At 37.6% G+C, this 25,541-nt stretch overlaps 3 protein-coding genes across 3 annotated transcripts; 1 reads left to right on the top strand and 2 right to left on the bottom strand.

Moving 5' to 3' along the window:
* Nucleotides 1-378: 378 nt before the first annotated feature.
* On the bottom strand, nucleotides 379-7,852 carry LOC145233515 (fatty acyl-CoA hydrolase precursor, medium chain-like). The gene is made up of 9 exons (XM_080098262.1): nucleotides 7,498-7,852; nucleotides 5,857-6,052; nucleotides 4,667-4,863; nucleotides 4,196-4,359; nucleotides 3,710-3,849; nucleotides 2,975-3,211; nucleotides 2,081-2,237; nucleotides 1,119-1,365; nucleotides 379-761 (listed from the first exon to the last, which is right to left on the bottom strand). The coding sequence occupies exons 1-9, from the start codon at nucleotides 7,653-7,655 to the stop codon at nucleotides 587-589; spliced, it is 1,671 nt and encodes a 556-aa protein (XP_079954388.1). The 5' UTR covers nucleotides 7,656-7,852; the 3' UTR covers nucleotides 379-586.
* Nucleotides 7,853-9,265: 1,413 nt separating this feature from the next.
* LOC145233517 (carboxylesterase 1C-like) lies at nucleotides 9,266-14,877 on the bottom strand. The gene is made up of 9 exons (XM_080098264.1): nucleotides 14,664-14,877; nucleotides 14,114-14,309; nucleotides 13,400-13,596; nucleotides 12,940-13,103; nucleotides 12,053-12,192; nucleotides 11,665-11,901; nucleotides 11,215-11,371; nucleotides 10,488-10,734; nucleotides 9,266-10,183 (listed from the first exon to the last, which is right to left on the bottom strand). The coding sequence occupies exons 1-9, from the start codon at nucleotides 14,819-14,821 to the stop codon at nucleotides 10,024-10,026; spliced, it is 1,656 nt and encodes a 551-aa protein (XP_079954390.1). The 5' UTR covers nucleotides 14,822-14,877; the 3' UTR covers nucleotides 9,266-10,023.
* Nucleotides 14,878-22,719: 7,842 nt separating this feature from the next.
* Nucleotides 22,720-25,236, top strand: LOC145233524 (ras-related and estrogen-regulated growth inhibitor-like protein). The gene is made up of 5 exons (XM_080098274.1): nucleotides 22,720-22,973; nucleotides 23,052-23,152; nucleotides 23,939-24,072; nucleotides 24,426-24,689; nucleotides 24,868-25,236. Exons 1-5 carry the CDS (start codon nucleotides 22,786-22,788, stop codon nucleotides 25,039-25,041), a joined length of 861 nt encoding a protein of 286 aa, XP_079954400.1. The 5' UTR covers nucleotides 22,720-22,785; the 3' UTR covers nucleotides 25,042-25,236.
* Nucleotides 25,237-25,541: the final 305 nt, after the last annotated feature.

Below are 25,541 nucleotides of genomic sequence, written 5' to 3'. Positions count from 1 at the left end.
GCAGACCAGCAACCTAAACGTCGCCAAAAGAATGTTAAATGACATTTTATCGTGGTACATGGGTAAGCATGTTGTTAATAACAAATGCGGAAAATGAGCTTTGAAACGTTTTCATGCATTCGTCATCTAATCCTAAAGCATCATAAGTTACATTTATTTTGCTTTTCAAAGTAGCATATATTGGAAATTGGAAATTTAGCACATAGTTTGAGAATCACTGAAAAGGCTTTTACCGCAAAATTTAATGGCTTTTACCGGACTGCGAAGACTTTTTAAAGAGCATTCCAGTTTATGAGTTCTTGTTTATAGAATGTATATGATTTACATTGATAAAGCAAACTATAGTGTTAAGTTGCTTTTTTTGTTTGTAGAGCATGATAAGTAACAATATTTTATTGAATACACTGTATGAAACTTATTGAAGAGCGTGTAAAGAAACAAGAATCTCAGAAATATTTTTCATGATTTTGAATCCAATGGCAGAAAGGTAGTAAGTTAACTTATAATTTAAAAAACCCGCAATTGTTCCACCAAATTAAAAAAGTGGTAAGACATACGTTGTATATGGTATTACATTGGTAAATGACTACAAACGTGTAATTTGTTTCGCTATTATGCGGGGAAATGTTTCATTCCAAAATTTGCTTTTCTCCAGGAGCAAATCACTGCCTTCCCCAAGTGGCATCTTCACCACCAGATGTTGTCGTTTGTCGTTTTTGTATCTCGGCCACTCTTTGCTGTTTCTGTTGCTATTAGGGTTTCTAAAAATGTAACGTTTGTTAGTCGTTGCCAGATCAAGCATCCATTTTTTTTAGGTAAGTAGCTTAAAAAACTTCTTTGTGGCTGTTTAATTACATTTATATGCTGATTTTCACTCTTTAACCAATGTTGTCACAAATGTGTTTAAACATAGTACCGATATTTAAAAAGCATGTTTTCGATTTTTAGCCCACTTTTTTGCAGTAAAACTGTTTAGAAAGGGTTTATGCGGAGTCAAATAGTTGAGTAGCATTTTTGTTTTCTACAATTTTGCTGGAAAAAAATAGATTTGGATTTTTCGGCTACTAGCTGTCTGAAGGCCTTTCTGGTTAAAGTATCAGATTTACCGAAGCACTCACCCAGTTCGAGCAAAACTAACAAGATATTCCATCCACCGAAGACACAGCTCCTTCTCTTCATCGGTATATTTGAAGTCTTTTGCTGATTCCCAGTTGCAAAAAGGATTACCGAATGTGAATATGATGTCATCCCCGTGATCAGCTTCACAAAACTCATGTTTCATTTTTAAACCTTTACTGGATTCCGGGTTGTGATGTATTTGCAGCTGTTGTTCCAGACAGTAAACGTAAGTTGTATGACCCGCGCCTAAATATTGTGAAGAATACATACAATTAGGTTTTGGATCTTTACACTGTTGTCTGATGTTGGACCAAGTAATACAACTGTTTTTCGATTTTTTTCCGGATTTTGTCGCGTCATAAATTCTTACTCGGTTGGTTTTAATACAGATTAATTCATTTGTATTTCAACGCTAACTGTGATAACTAACGACTGTGACCGATGATATTCAAATTAATGGTCATTTGTTGCCCCCATACCGCACGACAGACCCAGAGTTAACAAAATTTAGCTAGATTGCACAAAGAGCTAAGTATGTTTATCAGCCAAAGGGGTACGGTTGGAAAGTAAGTTTTTGAAAATTTTAGCTTAGGAACTAAGTTTCAAAGCAAGTTTTGTTGCATTGTTAATGATAATATCTTACCCCAACCGAAAATATTGGAGATATATAGTTTTAAATAAGCGTTCGTGGTCTTTGCGCCACTCAGCTAAAAGTGCGACTGCCGTGATGTTTGTAGGATTTCTACAAATTAGGATTAATTTGACTAACCTTGGTCACAGTGCTTTTGTGTTTGTAAAGTGTGTCATTGTAATTATCACAAAAATTCGTAAAAACTTGTAAAAGGAATCAACCCAGAAGTACAATGATGATGCCACATTTATGAAAATCCTTGTACGCCATGTTACGTTATTGATTTTAAAGTTTCGTCAAATTAAATTTGTAAAAACAAAATTTGCAAACCCGCGTGTGCTGTTGCAGCGGCAATTGAGTTGGAACCAAAAGCGCTGTCTGCTGCAATGTCAGATGCAAACTTGCTCCATTTCATCTTATCATCCTTTTCGTAAAATTTCATGTACACCTCTTTGGCTTGTGATACAACTTCTTCCATTTTCTCGGGCTAAAGAAAAATCATAATCATAAAAAGCGAGAACGTTTGGACACACCAAACACGAAACTTCTTATTTCCCCCTTCTGAAATTTACACATTTAGGTATTAAGGATCTTTATGAAACTCGCACCCCTCTTATGATCGGTAAGCTGCATTGCTCCTAAAACATTCTTAGTATGCTATGCAGGCTATAAATTTTAACGGAAGAACCTAAATCATACAAAGTTTGCTAAATTTTGAATTGTGCACAAAAGCTATTTGAAACGATATCTTTAAAATGTCGATGGTCTATTTTGGCTAAGGAAGTGTCAAAAAAATTCTGTCATACTAAATTAAAACTTGGTTCTTAATCTAAAATCTACAAAAAACTTCCCAACCCTAACCCTTTTTATTTATTATTATTATTATTTTTTCACGGGATTCGAACCCAGGACACCCCCGGGGACGAATCCCGATCAGTTTTTTTTGTGTCTATATATGGGTCAGGCAGACCATTCGGTCAAGTTTCTGCCCTTGATTTAAGTTCCCCCGTGAATGGCCCACTAAACATTTTTGTCTAAATATCCGCATGGGTCAACACAAAGATCAACAAATCAGCTGATAACAGTTTGTACCTGCTCAAAACATGATTTGAATTGAGTCGATGCACTCAGAGCTAATGAAATGAACATAATCATAAAGTTTAAGCGAGATACATCAAATACAAAGTCCTGATTAAATTGTTAAAAACAAAAAGGTTTCTTTACCGAAAGCTTTTCCATCATCTGCACTGTCATCTTCACCATGTCAGTGGCCTCGTTTTCAGTAAAACCTTCCTGAAAGCTAGGTGGGTGCCTGCTTGCCAGTACACCTCTACCTTCTGTGCTGTTAATTCCGATAATATAAGGCACAGGAGCAAAATCAGCGTCCGCTAACATTTGCAATGGACTCTTAGAGAACATTTTGCCGTCAACTCCAGGCCAAAAGTACACCATTTTCATCATCTGGAAAAGACAATGTTTAAACCAAGGGTCGGCAACCGTTTAGGCGACGCGTGCCAGTTTACGTGTTATTTCCATGTGTTAATGACCTCGCGTGCCAACGTTTTTCTAAATAATAGTGGTTCGTGCCAGCAGATATCAATGATAAAGAGAAAGCAGAGTGTTTTGCGCATGTAAGGCTAAATTTTAACACAATGGCATGATAAAAACTATAAACTAGTAGTGTAACAGGTTAAATTGTTAATTCAATATAAACACGCAAATCGATTGGCGTGCCACGAAAAACCACCTCACGTGCCAACTTTGGCACGCGTGCCAGGGGTTGCCGACACCTGGTTTAAACTATGGTTTTTACACTGTTGAACATTAGTGATAGAATTCTAACTCAGAAGATATACCCAAAATCTGGCGGTAGTCCGATAATACAGAGATTTCTTTTACAATTAACGACTGATTTTCGAGAATAGAAAAAATGCCAGAATTGCTGATTTCGTCTCTTACAATTTTATCTGTTGCGTCCAAAAGATCCTTGGCGGGAAGGGATTTAAGTTTTTTCATCACAATATCTGGTTCTGTCTCCTTGATACCAAGAGCTTCTAGAAAAGGAGCGCAAGCATCTTCTGGGTTTTCTTTTACCGCTTCTGCAAATAAATATGATTTCAATGAGATGCAGGCGCTCTAATGCTTCCCGCAAATCCCAAAATCATGAACTCCAAGTCAGTACAACCCCGATTTGAGTCATGGGCAACATGAGTCACGTTACTTTCACTCAGGTTTTTGTGAGCCCATGACCAATTATCCTGTTGTAACTTTTTTTAAGCTTAGTTTGGTCTGTGACGAACTATAGTTACTACCCTAAATCATTCTCATGCTAGGTACAAAAAAACAACAACTATATGATACTTATTTTAAAGATGTTTTAATTATTTTTAGTATTTTAAAGATTTTGAAAATGATACTTATTAAAACGCTGGAGAGCTTACTTACTTCCAGAAGTGATGACGCCGCTGTGGCTGATAGCTTTGTGAAACAAACCACGTGACATCGGAGATAAGACGTGACAATGTACTGATGCAGCTCCTGCACTTTCACCAAATATGGTCACATTGTTCGGGTCACCACCGAAACTACGAATGTGGTCTCTGGTCCACCTGTATTCAAATTTGAAAATACTGTAATATCTTAAAACATCCTTATTTCCCACAACCATATTATGAACGTGTTTTTCATTGTTTTATACTGCAGAAGTATTGGAGTGTGTATAAATGAGTTTAATACCTGTACCACCAACATAAGTTCAGTTTAAAACATCTACCAGAAAGATATTTCAAGTTCGGCCTGATTTGACTTTTTAAATTTAGTTCGGTTTTAAATGTAGGTTAAACGCCACCTTTGTTTATCTTCTATCATATCCACACCTCAAACCACAGATACTGGACGGCTATATCACACACTTACTCCATTGCTTTGATTTGATCCAGTAGTCCCATATTTCCCGTGTATTTGCTATTCTTGCCCATAGAGAACCACCCGAAAACGTTGACTCTGTAATTCGGCACCACAAGTACTACGTCTTGCAGTCCACAAAGAACTTGTCCGTGGTAGCCATCTGAACTGCCCATAAAGAATCCACCACCGAAAAACCAAATCATCACCTTTTAAAAACAATTGTGTCAGGATTGGTAAAGAAATTTCGATGTGTTATCTTAATTGCAGCTAGTGGTTATAGTTTGTGTCGATCGATTTTGGTTGGAGTAACACGGTTAGCAGGTAAGATTCGTCTCCATTAAATTTGATCAATACAAAACAACGCCTAATTATTTTTTTCACTGAAAAACAATCTTTGAAGGTCTTGGTGATACACAACAACGCTCAGATAACTAGTGACGGACGACTGTCACTTAGGGCTTGATTATTGGGCATGGCTTGTAGGACCTTTCTTTTTTATTTGATATATAGTGGGGCACATTAGAAAAGAGTCTTTTCTCCTTCTACGAATTCATTTGTTTTACACTTGATTTGGTGTTTAAAACCATGCATCGGAGAAATCATTATTTTTTAAAATATTTTTTTCCAAAGTTAGGGTTTGCCCCATACCAAGACATTTTTCGATGCCAGTACCCGATATTTACCAATAAAATTGCTGATGCGGTAAAAAGCTCTTTCGGCGGGTCTTATATGTTTTCAGAGACGAACAGCAAACGTCCTATCTAGACACATAGGTTATGTTGCAATGGCGACTAAGTCCAAAGTCCGTATGAAGTGACCTTTTGCGAAAAGTTGTTGCAAAATCTACAGACTAAAGTACGTTTTACTTGTTTACAAATGTAAGTTATTAGTAATTGTTACACTACCGCCAAAGTTTCGGACGAGTACCGATACCACGCACAACACTGGTATCGGCGCCGAAACAGTATTATCGTGTCAACCCTTTTCTAAATGATATAACACCACATCTCAGCAGCTGCTTTACTGGGTAGCAATTGAGACAACATTTCACAGCTAACGTGTAATATTCACTTTAACAGCTGTTTTCGATTGTGAGCTTGCCTAGATTGAAACTGCTTTCAGCGGCCCGCCGTTTCGGCATAATTCTTTTATGAAACCGTTTCGACCTGCATTCAGAACTGCCTCAAATATATTTTTACCGGCATATTGGCTTTGTTGTTGGGATTGTTTGTGTACACATTCAAGTAAAGACAATCTTCACTGGTATTGTGCAGATCCTCATCAGCTACTTTGATGTTTATGGCGTAACCAGTCAGGGAATCCACTAGCTGGGCGCTTTGGATTGGACCAGGAGGTGTCTTGGTTGCATCAAGGATTCCTTTCCATGGTTCGGCGCTACAAAATGTTTCCATACTGAATATTCAGATTTAAAAACTTGGTCTAAAATGTTTGGTCGGTTGATTTTGAGGTAGCGTGTCCAAATACAGACTGTTTAAGCCTAATTTTAAGTTCCAGCATGTTAAACGATTTTTGATTTGCTGTAAATACTGTTAAACTTTAAGCACTTGCTCTTGCAGTCATGGGCGCCGCCACGTAGGGGCAAGAGGGGGCACTTGAATTTAAAATTCTCTTGATTGGGCCAATGTATATCACCTCGTAAATTGTCGTATCGTGGTATCTTTAGGTTTTGGTAACACATGTGCCCAGTTGTTTTTACTGGTTTTTATGCCACTTTTACCCAGGATTTCGTCTTATAGGCGCGCAGGTGAAACCCTGGACGTATGGTATACTGTAAGTAAATGATTTGCACTGTCTTTGTTTAGAGGTGGTAGCATCATTGGTCGTGTAGTGCATGGAAACGCAAGAAACGTGGACGACATTTACGTCATTATCGATAAAAACATGATACACACATTTCACACACACATACACACCTGACCACCAACTTCAATATTATTCACAATAAAGTTAAATAACAAGAAACCATCGCGTTTTTAAAAGTGGCTGTCGATAGGCAACCAGATTAAAAGCTCACCAAAAAACTACTAACGTCAAAACGCTTTTCAATAGGGCCAATACACACATGATGAATGAGACTATTCACGAACACGAATACAGGAACGTTGCACGCGTGTTTCCCCGCTTAACCTGCACTACACGACACATAATGCGACCACGTCATGTACCCTGCTGCCCTTGTGCATTTGTGCTTGTGTGGTCGCATTATTTTATTTAATTGCTGGTGGGCGAAACTTCAGCAAAATTAAGTTCCTAAGAAACGACTAGTAGATTGTTTATCACCACACTAGTTAAACGACAAATTTGCTAAATGCTTGATTTAGTCTGCGTTCTTGGTTATGCAATGTAATAAAAGAACGCAGACTGATTCAAGTATACTGAAACTTGATTTGAATACGATTATCTGCAATTAGAATCGTTTGCGTTGACCGCACGTGGTTCAGGACGATTTTTGTATAACGTAGTTTACATTTGTTTACTTATGTAGGATAAAATAGACAGGGGGTAGGAAGAAATTTTACAAAAGCGCAAGAGGTACGAGCGGAAACGTGTGAACCACTGCGTTCGATACGCGTCGTTTACATATGTCTCTGTTTCACGCACGTATTGACTTGAAATGATAGCGTAAAACATACCCAGTACTGCAAATACACCTATGATTTGCCGTATTTCTACAAATATAGCTTAATGTTCAGCTGCTATTGTTATGTATGTTGAAAATTCAGTTACATACCAGACAAAGAAGTTTAACATAGTATTGCACAATCTTGTACTTAAAGACAAATTTTAGTTCAACTATTTCCCTTGTTTTTTGTACTTACTCTTGCGGTGGTTCAAATCTTAGTTCACCGATTGGAGGTTTGGCGAATGGAACTCCTAAGTAAGCAAAGACTTGTTTGGCGTCATCACAAGTTGCTTTGGCCAAAACACGACCCTTAGCTTTTCCAAGACTGGTGTCGACCACTGGACAGTCCGTCATGCTATTGTTTGGTTGAATCTCCTAAATTTGTCTACCTGCGTCACTTACGGCCAACAGTTTTTGATCTGTTAAATTTTTATTATGCAGCACTAGTAACCAGCAAGGCCAAAAACACAGCTGTTGTCTAGAAATGATAGTGTGTAACTGGTAAGATGCGTTTGGTCGCTTTCTGTCGCATATATGTTGTATAGAGTTTTATACTTTTCTGCTTTACCAAACGAATAAAGTTAAACAACACAATACAGAAGACCAAAAATGAAGTCCCATATACGTTTGGTAAAGCCTGTCTAGATTACAATGCTTAGGCCTTGAAACTAACTTTGTTTCGACGTTACGCCTACAAAGTAAGCTGCCTTGAGCCTACACTGCAAATAGTGTTCAATAAAGTTGATCGTAACCCAAGTGCAGAAGTCTATTCTAATGAATTTTACATTAGGCTTACAAGGCTGCTGGTTTTGACTACTGTACAGTTCACATTGAATCATCGAAGGTAAAACCAAAAGTGAAAAGCCTTTTTTCTCGTATAGCGTTGTTTGCCAACTGATTGGCCGGGTTAAGGTCCTTATTTAGTTAGAGTCCTGATATTTTGTTTGCTTATCGTTTTTGTCAAATCGTGGACCTATTTGATGAACGTATAGGCTTCGGGATTTGCTATACGACTAAAATATTTGCCCTAATTCGGTCGGTGACAGATTTTAAAGTAAATAATTTATTTACTACATTGCTTTCAGGTCTTGTTAGGTACGCAATCCGGCAATTAACCTGATGACCGTTGGTGACTAATGTACATAAAACCTAATTAGCGATTGCCCTAGTTTATATAGGCAGTGTTTTCTTTTAAAAAAAGTTGCTGATACCATTTGTAATTTTACAACGGTGAGCGTTTCTCCTAACTTACCGTGGAGGCGTTGGTGTTTTTTTCTATGGTGAAACACCATAACATTTGCAGTCAAAACCATAAATTAGAGCAGAACTAACATTGAACAATTATAACTGTAAAAAATCACGTTTGGCCAAATCCAATATTAATTTATTAACATAACAAAAGATAAAATTTCTTGGTGTTTGCCCATTGATCTTGTAGTATATTTATTTAAGTAACACCAGTGTATATTGACTTACTGTTCTGTTCAAAAACGCCCGATAATAAAAAATAATAATAATTTAAAGTGGATAGTTTTATACCTTTGTTATAAACTTTTGTTAAATTTAGCATAAGCACCATTGTCTACTCTACAACACATGCAGTGAATAATGTGAACAATTTCAAAGATCTGATACTGAGGCATTCCCAATTTTACCAATCAATCCATATCCCTCCACAATTTTAGACAAAATTGAACTTTGCTGCTTCCAAATACTTCCTTTAAAACTTTCAATTTAGTAGCTCATAGGATCAGTTTGAATCACGATAAAAACTACTGATCCAAAAATTCTGCACTTAGGTTTAAAAACGTTGTCTCAACTTGTGCGATACAAACTTTACAATACTAGTATCTCAAAAAGTGAACTAATAGTAATAGAGTAATAGCTTTGGTTTAAGCTTAAGCCCATGCTTGTAGCATGTCAAGTTTCGTGTAGCCAAATACTTTTTTCAAACAAACCTACCACAATGTTTCTGAGAATTTATTGCGATAAAATGCAAAGTTACTAAGTAATCTTGAGTGTGCTGCTAGTAAAACAATTTACGGCAAAATTCGGACCCTTGCCGTTATCTTGAGGACTCGCCATCCATAATACATAATACTGTACCAATAAAACTTTAGCTAGTTTTGCAAAATTACACACAACAACAATCCAAAGGCAGTTTGTGACATCACAGACAAGACAAAAAAAGGCACCAGGATTGTGCGCAAACAATTGCCTATTTTATGATAACTATGATTGCTTAAAAAGCATTGTTCAACAATGAATACCGCCCATCTTAAATTCTACTTTGAATTAAATTCATTCAGTAGCACGATCTCACATCAAATACGATTGCAGAAATACTTAAAGCCGCGAAATTTCTTTACGGACCCTAAGAGATTTCGAAACTTAGTTTGGTTTAAAGTCATTTAAAGTAAAGTTCAATGAACCCAAAAGACGTACGCAAATAGAGGCATTGTATACATGACACGTGATATAATTATTTCTAGAATAACGCAATAATAATTTCTTAAGGTCACTACAAGGCATAAACATACTACTACAACGGTTTAAATTCAATGGTGAAAATAACGGCCCAAATAGACGTAAAAAGCAACATGCCTTATTGTTCAAACGTTTCGGCAAATGCTCATGCCATCATCAGTGATATGAAGGCCACATCAGTTACACCCGTTTCTATACACTTTAGTCGCATAAAGGAACGATAAAAGGTTTAAATTCATAATGCCAATATTTTTGGAACTGTTTCGTTCCAAAATTTGCTTCTCTCCAAAAACAAATCACAGTCTTTCTCCAATGGCATCCTTACCACCAGATGTCGCCGTGTGTCATTTTCGTACCTCGGCCACTCTTTACTGTTTTTGCTACTATTGGGGTTTCTAAAGTGTAAGGGTTGTAAGGGTTTGGGGTTACATTTTGTAATCAACGCAATGTATTGTGATAAAAACGTTGCAAAGGCAAAACAGTAGGCAAACTTTTTTATCACTAAATGGAAGACCTTTAAAAACATTTGATACTTTGGCTAAATGCATGATTTATTCGTACAGTAAAAACATACTGAAACTTCTAAAATTTCTTTTACCTACGTTGAAAAAATATTTTCAAATTTGTTTTGAAAAGAGGTACAAGAAGTAGAGTAGTTGGGGAAAGAGAATGGAACCTAGATGTAACAGAAAAACTTACCCAGTTCGAGCAAAGCAAACAATATATTCCATCCACTGTCTACACAGATCCTTCTCTTCATCCGTAAATTTGTAGTCGTTTGCTGACTCCCAGTTACAAAACGGATGACCGAAGGTGAAAAAAAGGTCATCGCCGTGATCACCTTCACAAATCTCATGTTTCATTTTCATTCCCTTACCTGCTTCTGGATCATGAAATAATCTGAGTTGTTGCCGGAGACAATACAGGTAAGTTGGGTGTCCCGCTCCTGAAAAATGTAAAGACTATGTTAGTCTCGTTTACATTTTTTCAATGGTAAATTATCTTTGCTTGGTACACAAATCACTTGTGTTCAGTGTTTTGAAATGGAAGTTTTTAAAGCGTACACGAGGTCATCAATTAAAAACATAAAATAATAAAAAATAAACTAAATAATATTGGTTAAGGTATAGGACCCGTTTTTTCTGATGACTTTACTTGCAATGTACCCTGTTGACTCGCAGTGCTTTTGCAAATATTTTCGTTCCACTTTGTTGAATTTTTATTTTAACAATTTGACCTGATAGAATCAGGCACTCTTATACCGATCAAGACAAATTAGGTGTAAAGTAAACCAAAGGGCTGCAAACTCTAATACAGAGGTTTAATATGAACGTTCAAAGAATTATTGTGACTAAACATCGTCTATAAATATAGTCTTAGATTATATATCCTTAAATTATACATGGTGTAATACATGTGTACAAACCAGCGTGTGCTTCGGCGGCTGCAATTGACTTGGAGCAAAAAGTGAGGTCTCCTGCGACGTCAGATGCAAATTTGCTCCATTTCATCTTATCATCCTCTTCATAACACTTTAAGTAAACCGTTTTGGCTTTTGTAATCACGGCGTCCAATTTCTCAGGCTATACGTTGCAAAATAAAGGATAGTTTAAACCTATAATTCACTGGTAAATAGGTCTTTCTCGTTTAATAAAACACGCGGCTTTTCGCTATGCATTCCCCACCAAATTAACAGAAACTAGAGGAACGTAGTTACTTTTCGTTTTGCCATGCAATAAAAAAAACTAAACTTGACACACAATTGTTTTCACTATGTTGGGTTTTAGTCTTATATTTTTGGATCAAAATTTATATTAGGATCAAAATATTTTTAGATCAAAATTTAGGCAACTTAGCAAATCTTAAAGTTATTTACCGGAACACCTTCCAACATTTGAAGCAACCCCTTCACCATTTCGGTAGCCTCGTCTTCACTGAAGCCTTCCAGAAAACTAGGGGGATGCTTGTCTGCCAATATACCCCTAGACTCTGTGCTGCAAAGTCCGATCATATACGGCACTGGAGCCATGTTGCCTTCTGTCTGAATTGTCAGTGGGGCTTTGGGAAAAAAATTGCCGTCCACTTCAGGACTAAACCATCCCATTTGCATCATCTGTGATTATACCAGCTTTTACTAATTTGTTACACAGCATTTGTACATGCTGTGGTGCAAATTACCACATCGCAAGTGGACTTTGTCAAGGCGCTTGTTTAAATACTAAACGTTGTACAAAAATTTGCTTTGATCAACCAAGTAGCCTTACAATTTTTTCTGTTGCCTCCATAAGATCCTTGGCAGGAAGTAATTTAAGTTTTTTCATCACAATTTCTGATTCTGTTTCTTTAATATCAAGGTCTTCTAGAAATGGAATAGTAGCATCTTTGAAGTTTTCCTTAGTCGCACCTGCAGGATTTCAAAACACCCTTAGCAAGCCACATAAGCACCATAAACGACATCAAGCACACACTTCTTTCATTGAACCACAAACTGCCAAAGAGCCAATTTATTAAGAACCCTGCGTTTTGGAGTTTGAATCGTCAATTCAAAATTATGATGACAACAGCGCCAGGTAAAACGTCCGCGATATAATGAATTGCCAAAACAGGCTGTGAGACAGTTTGTATTTGGGCTACTTTTCAAATCCGTTTCTAGATCTCATCTTTATATAACTCGTAATTCTACACTTTTTTGGTAATCGCGCCATTGTTGCTTATAGACCAGGGGTTGGCCACTAACTGCCCGCCAAATAAATCGTTTGTGCTGCTCTCTTAGAAATGTGTCCACTGTTCGAAAACGTATTTTTATTGGGAACAAATTTGTTTTTTACCATGCTTTATTTGTGTGTTGTGCGTAGACAACGTTTTTGTTTCTTTACAATTTCCCCCTTCGCTTCACAAACAACTCCGCACGTGTGTCAATGCAAGTGGGTCTGTTAAAGTATTGTCCAAAGCGCTCGCATCTAAGTTTACATAGACCTAAAGTCTGGTTTAATGTTACGTTTTACCAACTTGATAAACGTTGAAGAGAACGCCATTAATAGTAAAAATTTGGTACAAACCGATGCGACTTTGCGTTACATAGGTATTGGCCAAAGGCATGCAAAAGTTAGCCGACACTCTACCAAAGCCATTATTCTAATCTCCTTCTTACCTCCGCAAGTGATGATTCCGCTATGGCTGATAGCTTTGTGAAACAAGCCACGTGATAGCGGTGATAGGACGTGAGCGTTTACGGCTCCTGATCCGGCACTTTGACCAAATAAGGTCACGTTATTCGGGTCACCACCAAAACCGCAAATATGGTCCCTGGTCCATCTGCGTTGTAATATTTAAATTAAATTATGTAAAGTATAACCTTGAGCGAAACAAATTTAAAACACAATTTAATTTTAAAAAAACCCTGTTTCGCGCAACTTTTTAGGCCACGAAAACCAATAACTCTCCTTCGCATGAATAAATATCCTTTACGCTTTGTGTACCCAGGACATTTTTTGCCTGTTTTGACTTTTAAATGTTTTTATTAGGGACTTATTAGTTTCGTTTATCGAGAGTTATTAACAAATTATCACATTTATTGATTCAGAGTTACCACTCCGTTTCAACACACTTACTCCATAGCCTTTGTTTGATCCAGCAGTCCCATGTTTCCCGGGTATTTGGTATCCTTGCCCATAGAGAACAAACCAAATACGTTCACTCTGTAATGTGGCACCACCAGTACAACGTCTTGAAGTCCACAAAGAACTTGACCGTGGTACCCAACAGAGCTGCCCATAAAGAATCCACCACCGTAAAACCAAATCATCACCTGGTATACATTTTGTTGAAGTTATGTAGTGGTTAGGTTAGGTGTTAAGATTTCCGACGGTTGAAAATGTGACCAACGCTCATTTTGACTATGACTGAATTTGACTCATATATAGATATAAGAGGCATTTATATTTTTGATGCCAAAGCATCTTTAACACAACATTAGTGATTTCTGATTTGAAATTCGGTCTGTACTATACTGTTATGTCATAGCATCATTGCTTTGTATTTCATTGTTTCTTGCCCTGTTTGGAAATTGGTTTTCTTATTGCCTTGTTTGGCGTGGCAATTTGTTTGATTAAAATAACCTAGGGTTTCCCAAGCACAAACAGGATTTGCCCACACTAAATTATATATGAGACACCTGTTTTACTCTATTTCGGGCTGTGTTTTTACAGTATGAAATTTCAATCAACAATTGTTTTCCGCCACACGCATAGTATGCACATTGGCAGTTCAACAGATGTCTGCAATCAGTCTTTTCAAGTATAAAAATGTCCTCAGATATTATTTACCGGCATTTTGGCGTTTTTGTTTGGGTTGTTTGTGTACACATTCAGGTAGAGACAATCTTCACTGATATTATGCGGGTCCTCGTCAGCCACTTTTATGTTTAACACGTAAGGATCCAAAGAATCAATAAATTCAGCGCTTTGCATAGGACCAGGAGGTGACTTGGTTGCATCAAGAATTCCTTCCCATGGTTCAGCGCTATTATTTCCAAGTGAAAAAAAAATAGATTTGAATATCCCATATGAATTTTTTTCTTTTTCTTTAAGTTCAAAAGTATGCGGTTTAGACCTTTAACAGCGCCATGATGATTGCATTGCCTTGCTCTGATTTTGGAACTGTGTATAAATTATGCACCTTTGACTGTTAGACACTTATCTTTAAATGGTAACTTACAAAATGTAACTTAAGTGCTAAATTATTTGATACCATGTATGTCAATATTCACATCATCATTAAAACGTGTCATGCATCAAACTATATTATAGCACGTAACGGACAATGTAGTTTTACGTCAATTATGTTTTTGCAGAATAGTTTCTTTTTTGTACTCACTCTTGCGGTGGTTCAAATCTTAGTTCACCGATTGGAGGTTTGGCGAATGGAATTCCTAAGTAAGCATAGACTTGTTTGGCGTCATCACAAGTTGCTTTGGCCAAAACACGGCCCTTCGCTTTTCCGAGACTGGTGTTGACTACTGGACAATCCGCCATACTTTTAGTTTACTTTGCTTTAATCTCCTAAAATTGAGCCACAACGGGCGAAGAGTTTTCGATCTGTAAAATTTAAATATGCAACGCTTGCTTTGGATAGTATATTTTAGGTGAACTCTTAACTTATCTGAATAAATTGGCTCAACAAAACTTTCTTCCTTTATGTGAATGCTGGTTTACTACTATACCTTATAAAAAGCTTAACTAATCTAGCCATACTTTCTAATATTGTCTGATCTGATGTCATGGCATTATAAATCAGCAATGGACGCAATACTTTGGCCCAGAAGCACAATATATTAATCTATAATAACATAGACGAACACCCTATCTTATGGGCTTTCACCCCACAAGTTAACACTTCACAACTTAAACTCTGTAAGTCATAACATTTTGTTAGCTTAAAACTTTACTTTAAACCAGGGGTTTTCAACCTTTTTGGCTGAATCGCCTCCTTTCCAAGGCACTTGGCTCAAAATCGCCCCCCTATGAGATTGTTATTTGTATAAAAGTTCTGCCTTTTTTGAGCAGATATGGGCGGTTAGATTCACCCAGCAACACGAAAGCTTTTGTTAAACAGTTAAAACCTAATTTAATTGCTACTATAGTAGCAAGTGTTGTACACGCAATTCTTCTAGCGCATCTCAGAAAAAAATGTTCAATCATAGATAATACAATATCACGATTATGCGCAAACAATAGCCTTCGTTTGTCAAAAACAATGGGGCATTACTTGGTAGAGGAGAATCCTAAATGATACAAATACTTCGCAGTTTGGGAAGCGCCTGTAGGCCTATAGAAAATGTGAAAGCGAAACAAGTTTGAAGTAGCTCGTTACCGTTGTATTTAAAAAGTATGGCCCGTCACCATACGTAGCCTCAATAAAGTGTACCCTGTAGCTAATTAAATGCCCAACCTTGCTTTCGAGATCACAAAAAGTAGAAACAACCCCAGTAAACACAATGTATTCAAATAGAAGTTTAAGCTGATGCGTCACTTAAGCTTGTACCTGGTGTTTGTTTGCAAGACGAATTATATCTGCTTGTAAGTTAAAGTTAGCTGAGTCTCACAGTTCTTGTACATATTTATACAATCACTAATGTTGAAATCGCCCCCCCAACTTCCAAAATTGTCACCATTGCCCCCTCGGTAGACAAAATTGCCCCCTGGGGGGCGATATCGCCCCCGTTGAAGAACCCTGCCTTAAACCGTCGATGCACCATCAACTACTGCTGCGCAGCTGCTCGCTTTCCGTTTGGTTTCGTATTTCGTTACTAACGGTAGGTCGGGAAAAGCTAAGGTCAAAGTTCTTTATGCAACACTTGACTGCGTGTGCTCAGTGTTCACTGTTCACTACATGTGCTAGTGTAGTGATCAAGCTATAACACTTTCGGACTAATTTTGCTGTGCGCATTTTATATACTTTATATTGGACCAAAACACATATACATAGGTTTAAAGCAACGAATCATATTCTCATTTATATCCTCTTGTGCTCGTGCTATAAATATTTCGTGGATCTAGTAACCTGCTGCCGTGTGTCTTTAGCGGCCCAGTTACATAACGCTTTTTAAATACAGTGTAGCTGCGGCGTGTACAGCCATGATCCAATCTTATTTCCGAGTTGTTGGTTGTTCAGCTTCAGTGCAATTGCGCTTTCTTTCACCAGCGAAGTAAATGAAACCCAACTGAAGCTCAAAGTCGTTTTCACACTAACGCGCAAACCTGCGATAGTTTAGCATTTGTTAGAATATTCCACATCCTGAATCTCAGCTTATCAAACCAATTTAAAAATATTTCTAGTAGCTTATGCAGCAAGCTCAGATGCAACAGAATGCTTCAAGCTTTTATAGCACCCATTCTTTGTTTGCCAACTGATTTCGCTGGTGAGGGCCCTTATTTAGTAATAGCGCTATGTTTGCTATCGGGTTTCATCAGGTAGATCCTTATTTCGAGCCATTGTCCCAACGTTGTGTTTGCCAAACGCTTTTGCCAAGTTGAGTTCCTTATTTGAGAAACTCTAGTGTTCTGTATAGGGCACCTGACACAGTTTTCCACTAACATATGCCCTAAAATGGTAGTAGAACTTAAGTTCGCAATAAAGTCCAGTGCGCCGATGCCCCAAATGGAAGTACAAAGAGTTTTTTGTTGTACATCTGTTATCGATTTTACTGACAAGTAGTCAACAATACATTACATCACACTGTCATTTAGTCCCGGTTGTCACGTGCTATGTACAACATTTTTTGACGCATTTGGGAGAAAAGACGGTTACGGTTACAAGCAACACCTTACGATTTACTTATTTGGTGGTCATTGTAAGCCGTTTGGTGACCGTTTACTGGTTTGCAACTTATAGAAGCCACCACAAGGCATTAAGAACATGACACAAATCCATGCATAATGAATATCTACATCAGGGGTGGGCAACCTACGGCCCGCGGGCCGCATCCGGTCCGCGAGCAACTTTGGAGCGGCCCGCGACTCGTATTTTATTTTAATCGGCCAGACGGAATGTGTGTGTAAAATCCCATTTTTGTACCAAAGAGTTGTTGCATTGAACGTTGATAGTTATTAGTTGATTACTAAGAATAAGTATTGTTACATACAATTACAAAATTGTTGTGTGTTTGACTTTGCCTAGCAGTGCTATGTTGCATGACCATCGTTGCGGCCCGCCTCCGCAATATATCATTACTTTTTGGCCCGCGCATGCAAAAAGGTTGCCCACCTTTGATCTACATTATCATTTAACCAATGGAATGCATCACGCAGAACATCTGTTATATGTGTTAAAAACGACACTGTGCAGTCCCTTGTGACCATAAGGAAAGACATGGTATAGGTAACTGTAATCCTATGAATCTGTCGCAATTGCAATGCACAAGCACAACCTTTTCTGAATGTAAGAACGTTTGGTGCATGCATATTCTTTGTTTGTATGTTATTATCTGTACATGGGATTGTACTGCAATAAGGAGATCGTATATGGCAGGGGTGGCCAACCGGTCAATGCCTAAGAACCACATTTGTTATTGTGTTACCACAAAGAGCCACATCATACACATAGGCCAACATGGGCGACCTGCATTAACCAGATTTATTCTAAATGTCGCACACAAACATAATAATGACACAATTTGACTTGTACAGACCACCGGCCAGTCATTTTTAACAATGAATGATTTGCATTGTCTTACACACAAACTCTCATTTTAACGAATCCCACAAACAAAAACATACAATTTAAAATATCCTTTTTTTCTCTTACTATCAGTAACGGGCGGTGAGATTCATGTCTGGTGAGGTACTGAAATCTTTTTTTTCTCTGCCATTTTGAAGGCTAACTTGACAAAAATTGTTTACTTAAAAGATTTTCCCTGCTTTGAACTTTGCGGTACTTTCATCTAACGCGCACGCCCCAAAGTAGGCGTCGAGTTTTACAAAAACGCAAGGTGGTGAAACTAAATTTATTGCGACGTCACTAATATATTCAACACCAACAATCGCTTAACTCAAACCCACGACCAAGAGACAGACTGCCCATAAAATAACGTTGGTAATAACCCAAAAAACAATTGATTGAAACATTATTAATTTTGGAACACGTTGTTGTAAATATTGCTGTTGCATTGTGTCAAAAAAATATTGCATTTGCATTGTACGAAACAATGAGGAATCATTCATTGTTCGACAATTGAATATGTGCCATCATAATCAAGCCATTTGCCTAAGAAGGTTGCAGTTTCAAGGCAAGCTTTGTGGCCAGACCGATAGTAAGTTTGTTTAAAAGCAAAATGTCATAGCCACAAAATAACTAAAAAATCCGCAGTGGCCCCAAAGTTCCACAACGTAAGAGCCGCATGGGGCTCGCGAGCCGCGGGTTGGCCACCCCTGGTATATAGGGTTAGTAGTAAGGGCATTGACCCATAGACACCGGTATGTAAGTGCAAGAGGCGACACGTGCCCTCTTCCTCTTTGAATTTAAATGTACCTCAAATTTAACATTTTTGTTGCAAAAACTGATGAAAAAAAAAGGTATCACACTCTAAATAAAGGAGAGATAGTCGCTGAATTTCTGAACAAGCGAGTGTAACAATATCTACCTTATTTACGTATCTGGTGTTATTTCCATATCCCCTGCCGTTGATATCGTAGGCATTTGTCAAAATTTGCCACCTTCTTGCATATTTTTTACCGGCGCCCCGGCGCCCATGATTGATTTCTACACACTTTTAGTCCATATAGGTCTGAAATTCCATGTTACTAATATGTATAGTCCGTGTTGAAATAAGTTTAACTTCTGTATTCAATTTTTAGCAAATTTTGAATGAATCATAGTGCGGCCAGCCAATCAAAGGCGTTGTGACTATGTAACCTGATTTCAAGTTTTCCTAAAAGGCAAGGTTAGAGAGGGATTCAAACCCACGACAAGAGCCCCTCAGGAACTGGGTCTCTACAAACCGAGCTTTATGGGTTCGGTGGTATGTCTACCAAAAGTAGAATCACGGGCACAGTTGCCTCCCTTAGCACAAATCCACTAGAGCATTCACCAACAGAAGCAGAGCGACACCAAGGCGTAATGAAGTCCTCTAGAAGAAAGTGAATGGAACATTTAATAGGAAAGATATGTTGTAGCGACACAGCTGGTTTTTTCGACCAAATGTTTATCCACGTGTGATTTGAATCCTTTTTTAAATGTACTGCTAAATTATAAAAACAGTACATTTTCCAAACCTTTAACTTATTAAAAAAACCTATTAGTTGTAAGATGCAAAAAGCAATTTTCCTGCCCAATTATAAATGAGTTGAATGTAATAAGGTGGTTCGCAAATAAAAGCGACATCTGCTTTCGTGAGTGACGTATGTTTTTGCAATGTATTGACACTTTTCTGCATTTTTTTTCTTCTAATTGTAATTTAAAATAATTTAAAAAAAATGCACGAATTAGACCTATGGTGAAGCACTGACGTGTCGAATTGGCCTTAACTTTCACCTTTTTTAAACCTTAGTCAATAACACAGTTAAAAAAAACAATTCTTGCGGAAGCCAGGGAAGCGCATATAATATAGTATAGGACCTAGGTCTTTTGCGTGTTTTATTTTTATTTTTGAAAAACGTTAAAAAACAGAGGCTTTACAATATGGTTCACCCGATTACCCAATTTTGATTCCCATACCAGTACCTGATAATTTGTGGCACGTTTGTGGCATTTCCTTCCCTTTACCTGTAGAGCAACACGAGTTGCATTGATTGGCTGGGAATGCACTGCCTTGCCAATCAAGCACGCGCATACAAACGCAACCTTCTGGTTTGTAACGTGTGAGGTCCCGTTGGCATGTTCATATTGGACCCTAACAACTTTAATTGTCCTAAAGCCGCTTTATTTGGGGTTTGTAGCATGATGTAATGGCCAAAACTTCTCCCGAGGCGACTCTTAACTTTAACTTTTCTATTTAAAATAATGCATGTTAATTGCATCGTAGTCTATCCATTTACGTCGGCAAAATTGCAGATTTGGCAAATAGTACTTATCAAAAAAGATTAAAAAAGCATTTTACAATTGCGTTTGTGTCAGAAGTCCGTGTCAAGTGACTTTTTACAATAAATTGCAATAGATACATTGCGCACAGTTTTCCGTTTGTAGAGGTATCAGTATTTGCTCGTATACCGACACCTTGCGGACACCGCACACGGCATCTGGTATGCATACACGACAGTATTATCCCCCGGTCAGTCGTACTTTCCAACATTAAATGCAAAAATGCAAAAACAACGTCCCTGTATTGCGCATCACACTTTCTACCGATGAAACGGACACCAATTGATAAATTTAAAATCAAAATGTATTAACTATGAAAGTCTCAGTTTTCTAAATGTAAAAAAAAACTTATAAAAGTGAATGGCGAGAAACAGAAAGCCACGCCCATTTACCTGGAAACAGAATACTTTTTCATTCTATTGACAATTGATGATATTTGCTTACTGAAAGAAATTTTACAGCGAGTCGTACTGCCGAGACGCGCTCCAGAGTGTAAACAAATTAGTGCGATTCGCCCCACTCATTTTTTCCATTCGTCGCCCGTCAAGGCGCGAATACAAACGCGATTCCTGGATGGCCTAAACATTGCTTATCATCCTTGACATGTTTGCTGAACAGATTGCTTTACCCCTGATAGTCTCCTGTTGCGGGTTCAAATCCCACCGCAAGCTCGATTTTTTTCTAGCCAATGTCTTTGCCGTTTGACAATGTTTGTCACTTGAAAATGTGTATCTTCAATAAAGGCATCCAATTTTACTCAATACGATTGATTAAAAAAATAAAATAAAAACGAAATGCAACACGACAAAATACACATTTTGCTTAATTGTTTGTAGTTATTTTGACAGGCAAACTTTGTCTCAATGAAATATTTTTTGCTTACAAGTTATATCGGTCATCATGACTTCTTGATTTCAGCAGAAAATACTTTAAAAAAATGTACTGCGAAAATTTGCTTTATAAGTACCCTTTCAAAAGCTTTGACGACAGCACAAATGAGCAACATCCAGCACAATAGAACCATGGACAGGCAGTGCCATGTCTAATTGGGCATTCCTTTCACTTTTTCAAACCCTAATTAGTTGTAAGATGTGAAGAGGAATTGATTAACCACGAGATAAATGTAATAATGAAGTACGGAAAAGAAGGCGACATCTGTTTTCACAAGCGACAACTGCTTTATAAAGTATTGACGTCCGTTGACAATTTTTCTGACGCAATTCCCATCTAATTGTGATTTAAAACTTGTTTAGCTTTCAACATAATTGAGCAACATCAGCACAACAGACCCATGGACAGACACTGACATGCTGAATTGGCCTTCACTTCACCATCTTGCTACGCTAATTAGTGGCAGGACGTAGGATGAAAATATCTGTTGCGTAAGACAGGGAAGATAACAAAATCTCACAAAAGGGGGACAAAAATATGTCTGGTGCTTTGTAGAAACAAAAATTAATAATTTTGAACACTATCTACGGATCTGTTCATAAGTTTAATGGAATGATAAAAAGGTGCGAAACAAGCGGCGCATTCATTCCTTCATGCGACTGAAATGTATATAAACGGGTGTAACTGATGTGGCCTTCATATCATTGATGATGACAGGAGCATTTGCCGAAACGTTTGAACAATAAAGCATGTCGCTTTTTGCGTCTATTTTGGGTCGTTATTTTCACCTTTAAAAATTGATAAACAACAAAACAATCAATAAAAATTATGTAAAAATGAATGATGGATCAAAGTATCAGTTTTGCGTAACACACTTTTTAATAATAGTAACCGATCAATCCAAACATAACTATTTCTTAGGTATACGGTTTTCACAATACTGACACTAAACAGACAAGCCAATATGTTTGTATACCGATTGACATTGAGAATGAAATAAGATGTGTCGAAACGTCGTATTTTATAACTTACAAATAAATTGGCTTGTTGGAAAAACTTAATTTTATTGTCTAATTGCGTAGCCTCCCAAAACGGATGTATCCAAAAACGGAAAGCCGCGCTAGTTTGTCCGGAAACTAATTACCTTTTAAATCCATAGTCAAGTTGTTACTGATATTTGCATACTGAGAAGGAAACTTCGCGGGAACTGTGTGTCCAAGTCGCGCGCCAGAGTGTAAACAAATTAGTGCGATTCGCCACTCTTGTACTCTTCAGGCCCAAAACACTATTAGGCCCGGCCATTGCTCTGCTTATCATGCAATGTTTGCTGAACGGATTCGCGGCGAGCTGTCCGCGGCGGGAGTCCTGGGTTTAGCGGAAAAGCGTTGTGAGCGGTAAACATAGCACATTCTTTTTTCCCTTACACACTGCAGTGTTGTATATATACTGGGTCTGTGTTACCAGTGCAGTTTATAATTTCATTGCCGTTTAATCACGACCAGATAACATTCGTCGAACTATTTCTTTCATTATGGTGAACTACAAGCGACGAGGTACAGTACATGGAAGCTTAGCGGAAATATCAGCTAATAGAGTTTATTCAACTCGTCTTGCTATAAAGTCCAACAAAAGTGAGGACCAGAGCGACGGCAAAAATGTTCAAGCGTTGAAATTTCCATGCATTGCAATGCTGCGTAAGAGTATGCAGAACTTGAAAATGTAAGTTTGTGCTTTTTTTCTGTTTTAATCGCAGGAGTATGGTGGCTTATTTATAATGGTGTGATTTTGAAATTATAGATCTGTCGATCATCTGCAAAAAAAAAAACTTTCTTTGGTGAAGCCTAAATCAAAATCGCTTAATGTTCTGGTGCTTGGTGCAAAGAACGTTGGCAAATCTGGTAAGCTTAAGTTATACTTGACGCAAAAGTAATACAATTGTGTTTTTGTATTTATCGAAATTGAAAAAAAAAATGTATTGCCATGAATTTTATTGTTTTTATAATAACCTAAAATTGGGCATCAATATGCGTGTAAATGTAAGATTGGGTAACTTTCGCATAATCGAAACTTGTTAATTCCGTCTTCGAAAACTTGTTAACATAGATCTAAATATATCGAGACACACACGCGTACCTTATCGAGATTTTCAGTAGACCCAAACGTACAAGTGTTTTACAGAGGTACTTTACTTAGATTAGGTCACCGCCTCCCGCTATGTACCAACGCAAACTATTTACCCAGTCACCAGCGATTTACCAGACAATGCGTGTTTCTAATCGCTTGCTGTGTTGTCCCTACGATACTTCGAAACACACCTTGATAAGCAGTTCCTGAAATACCTCCACATGGGTTAAATGTCGCTGCACGTTTTGTTTGTTCGTGGCTTATATGAGGCATTTGTAAAATGCAGGCTACCCTTATTCATCAAGGGTTAATGACTTTTGGTAACCTCCGGTAGCTTAGGATGAAGATAAATGGGACGTCGTTGGCTTTACACATTATTGTGGCCTAGGTTATAATGTACTTTTAAGTTGGTACGCACTTGGCAAAACGTAAATACGGTTTGATTCTAAGATAAACGTTCTAAGATGTGTTTTTTACCATTCTCCTTATTTACTGTTCGTTGCCATAGTGATAACAGTTTTTTAATTACCCAAGAATCTCACAAGAGTTCATTTTTACAGCACTCATCGTACGGTTTCTTACCAGACGATTCATCGGGGACTACATGTCTGGCGAAGATCAGCGCTACGAGCATACTGCTACCCATCTGAAAAACCACGTTAATGTGGTGTTTCTGGACACAAGTGACAGTGAGGTATGCACATTGCAGCACGTTGAGATTTCCAACTGAATCGTTACTAACCGCTGTAGCTAAATCGTGCTAGTGTGAAAGAAAATCGTGCTTGCCCCTCAAACGCTGTTGGAGTAGGACGAGTTAATAAACTTAAAGACCTGGTTGAAAACTTTTGTATTAAGTAATCTGTATGTGTTTGTTTTGACTACATGTCCAAGCAAATACTGAAAAGGCCTGGTGTGGTCAAGCACATGTTTTACAATTATCACTCAAATCTTGTTTAGTTATGTTTTTTTTCAACCTCTAATGCATACCTACATATTTACGAAAAAGAAAGTCCCAAATGCACGTTTAAAATGCATTATTTTTTGCAGAGCAATGTTTGCAGTGATAACGTCGTTGATGAAAAAAAGCTGGCTTGGGCTGACGGCATTATCGTAGTCTACGACGTAGGCAATCTTCTTACATTTGAATACGCGCAAGGCGTCATCAAAGCCTTGTGTAAAAAATCTTCGGAAAATTCAGACTCGGCCTCACTACCATTGACGAGAAGAAATGAAACAGTTTACAGCCAAAAAATCTACAAAAACTTCCGAAACAAACCACTTTTGTTGATTGGAAACAAAGCTGATTTGTGGGTAAGAAACAATGCCATCTTACGATTCATAAATTTTTGAATGTTGCAAAATTTAATGATGTAAATTACCAAAAACTTTGAAAGTTTTCATTTTGCCCAAAAATCTTCTTATCCGTATGAAGTCTTGAACTTAAAATGCAAAATACATGTTGTAAACTAATGTCTTCTTACTTTTGCAGCACAATAGACGAGTCACAGTGCTAGAGGGGCAAAGTATCGCATGCAAGTACCACGATATACTGGACTATGAAGAATTGTCAGCAGCTGAAGGTTATGATGCTGTACAAAAATGCATTAATGGATTGCTCACAAAAGTTAATAAATCAAAAAACGGTCGTTCAATGTCTTTGTGAAAAACTTCCAATTTTTCAAGCCCACACACACACTGTTGTTTTTGTCTTTGCGTTTTCATTTTCTAGTAGTTCCTATCATTGTGCTTTTTTATTTATTGTTCTTCATTTTATTTACTTTTTTACTTTTTAAACCGTTCGATGTGCAATCATACGTTTTGTTTACATTGTGAAATACAACTCTGTTAAACATCAGCAAAATACTGCTACATTTGTGTGATATCCCTATTTATGATTTAGAACACCAACAGACGTTTATCTAAATAACATTTCAAACAATCCAAAATCAGGGCTACTGAACACTTTTGCCAAACTTTACCATCATTTTTTAAACAAGCGCCTTTCGCTAAGCATTGTATGATTACCCAGCATATCGCTAGTGCTGAGCTAACAAACAAACAAACACAAATTTTGTTAATGTGTGAGTTGTTACACAACACATTTGCGCTTACCTATATCAGTCTGACAAAATTACTGCGCCAGCAGCTGTTCGACAATTACGG

This window comes from Phallusia mammillata, chromosome 6, assembly GCF_965637545.1.
Source record: "Phallusia mammillata chromosome 6, kaPhaMamm4.hap1.1, whole genome shotgun sequence".
NCBI classification, from domain to species: domain Eukaryota; kingdom Metazoa; phylum Chordata; class Ascidiacea; order Phlebobranchia; family Ascidiidae; genus Phallusia; species Phallusia mammillata.
This window is presented reverse-complemented; position numbering and strand designations above follow the sequence as displayed.